Source organism: Centruroides vittatus, unplaced genomic scaffold, assembly GCF_030686945.1.
Source record: "Centruroides vittatus isolate TY-2023 unplaced genomic scaffold, ASM3068694v2 contig_2604, whole genome shotgun sequence".
Taxonomy (NCBI): domain Eukaryota; kingdom Metazoa; phylum Arthropoda; class Arachnida; order Scorpiones; family Buthidae; genus Centruroides; species Centruroides vittatus.
The window spans coordinates 24,350-25,660 of NW_027121655.1; the positions used below are offsets into that span (position 1 = coordinate 24,350).

Here is a 1,311-nt window from a genome sequence, read left to right on the forward strand (position 1 = left end):
GCGTTGCCACAATGAAATTTCAAAACGTACGGAAGCTCCTTCAAAAAATGTACTATTTTCCTTCAAAATGTACTATTTCTATGGTTGGTTGCCTTTGATATTAATATACCATCATACTCAATTTTTGTGCTTATTTCAAATTCGTATTCACGAATAAATACTTTAATTCGTTAAATATAAATACTTTAAAATTAAATATTTCATAAAAAGATTTTATGAAAATAGTTTGTATGGTTTTTTGTTAAAGTTGATTATTAGTTACAGCAGGGATGGGCAACCTTTTTCTATGTAAGGGCCACATTTGAAACTTCTGAATTAACGCGGGCCGCACATAAGAAAAAAAATAAAAAATACGGGTAAATCACAAATATTTATTCATAAATTAACATAGGTATACTGTACTTAATGTGACTGCTGGAATTGATGCGAATGTAATATATCAGATATATTTGGCTGAATATTTGTCATTGCTAATTTTAAATTATTTTTTAGATGAGAGTCTGTTAGCCGATTTCTTGTTTTACTTTTCACTAAATTCATTGCAGAAAAAAACTGTTCGCATACGTAAGTTGTACAAAATAAGGACAGAATTTTTGCCGCATACTTTCTTAAGTTAGGAAATTGATTTTCTTTGATAAAAGTTTTATAAAAATCTACCAAATTTTTTTCTTTAAAAGTATCTTTCAAATCTAAATTACTTTGCAAGTCTATTAACTCCAATTGAAGTTCATTTGGTACGTTTTCTATGTTTACTGAAAAAGGTGCCGTAATTATTCGTATTTCGTTTTCTCGGCTAAGAAATTTTTCGAATCTATTTTTAAATTCTTGTTCTAGTTCTTCGACTTTCTCTGCATATTTAAAATAATTTTTAGGTTCGGTGCGTTGTAATAAAGTGGGGAAAAAGTGACAATTTTTGTTACGCAATTGCGTGCTCCATAATTTGAGCTTGGATATAAATGCTTTTATAAAGGTTATAAATTCAGATATGATAAGATTTTTTCCTTGCATTTTTATATTTAATTCTGACAAATGCATTGTAATATCGACAAAAAACGCAAGATCTGTCAGCCATTCGCAGTCTGAAAGTTCTTTAACAGGTTTTCCTTTCATTTCCATAAATAATTTTATTTCTGGTAAGAGATTGTAAAATCTTTGTAAAACTGAAGATTTGCTTAACCATCTGACGTCAGTAAAATAAACAACGTCATTATTTTCAGCATCAATATCAGAGTTACAGAATTAAAAGTTGATTTTCTAAAAATATAATAGTGATAGATAAAAAAAAACTTTAAATAAAATATGTGTGAACAA

The 1,311-nt window shown here is 27.8% G+C and overlaps 1 protein-coding gene across 1 annotated transcript; it reads right to left on the reverse strand.

Annotated features, from left to right (window-relative positions):
• Nucleotides 1-402: 402 nt before the first annotated feature.
• Nucleotides 403-1,110, reverse strand: LOC136971557 (general transcription factor II-I repeat domain-containing protein 2A-like). The gene has a single exon (XM_067266015.1). The coding sequence runs from the start codon at nt 1,108-1,110 to the stop codon at nt 403-405; it is 708 nt and encodes a 235-aa protein (XP_067122116.1).
• Between the last annotated feature and the right edge of the window lie 201 nt (nt 1,111-1,311).

Coding starts and splice junctions, on each gene's coding strand:
- LOC136971557 (XM_067266015.1), bottom strand. CDS start 1,110: ATGAAAGGAAAACCTGTTAAAGAACTTTCAGACTGCGAATGGCTGACA.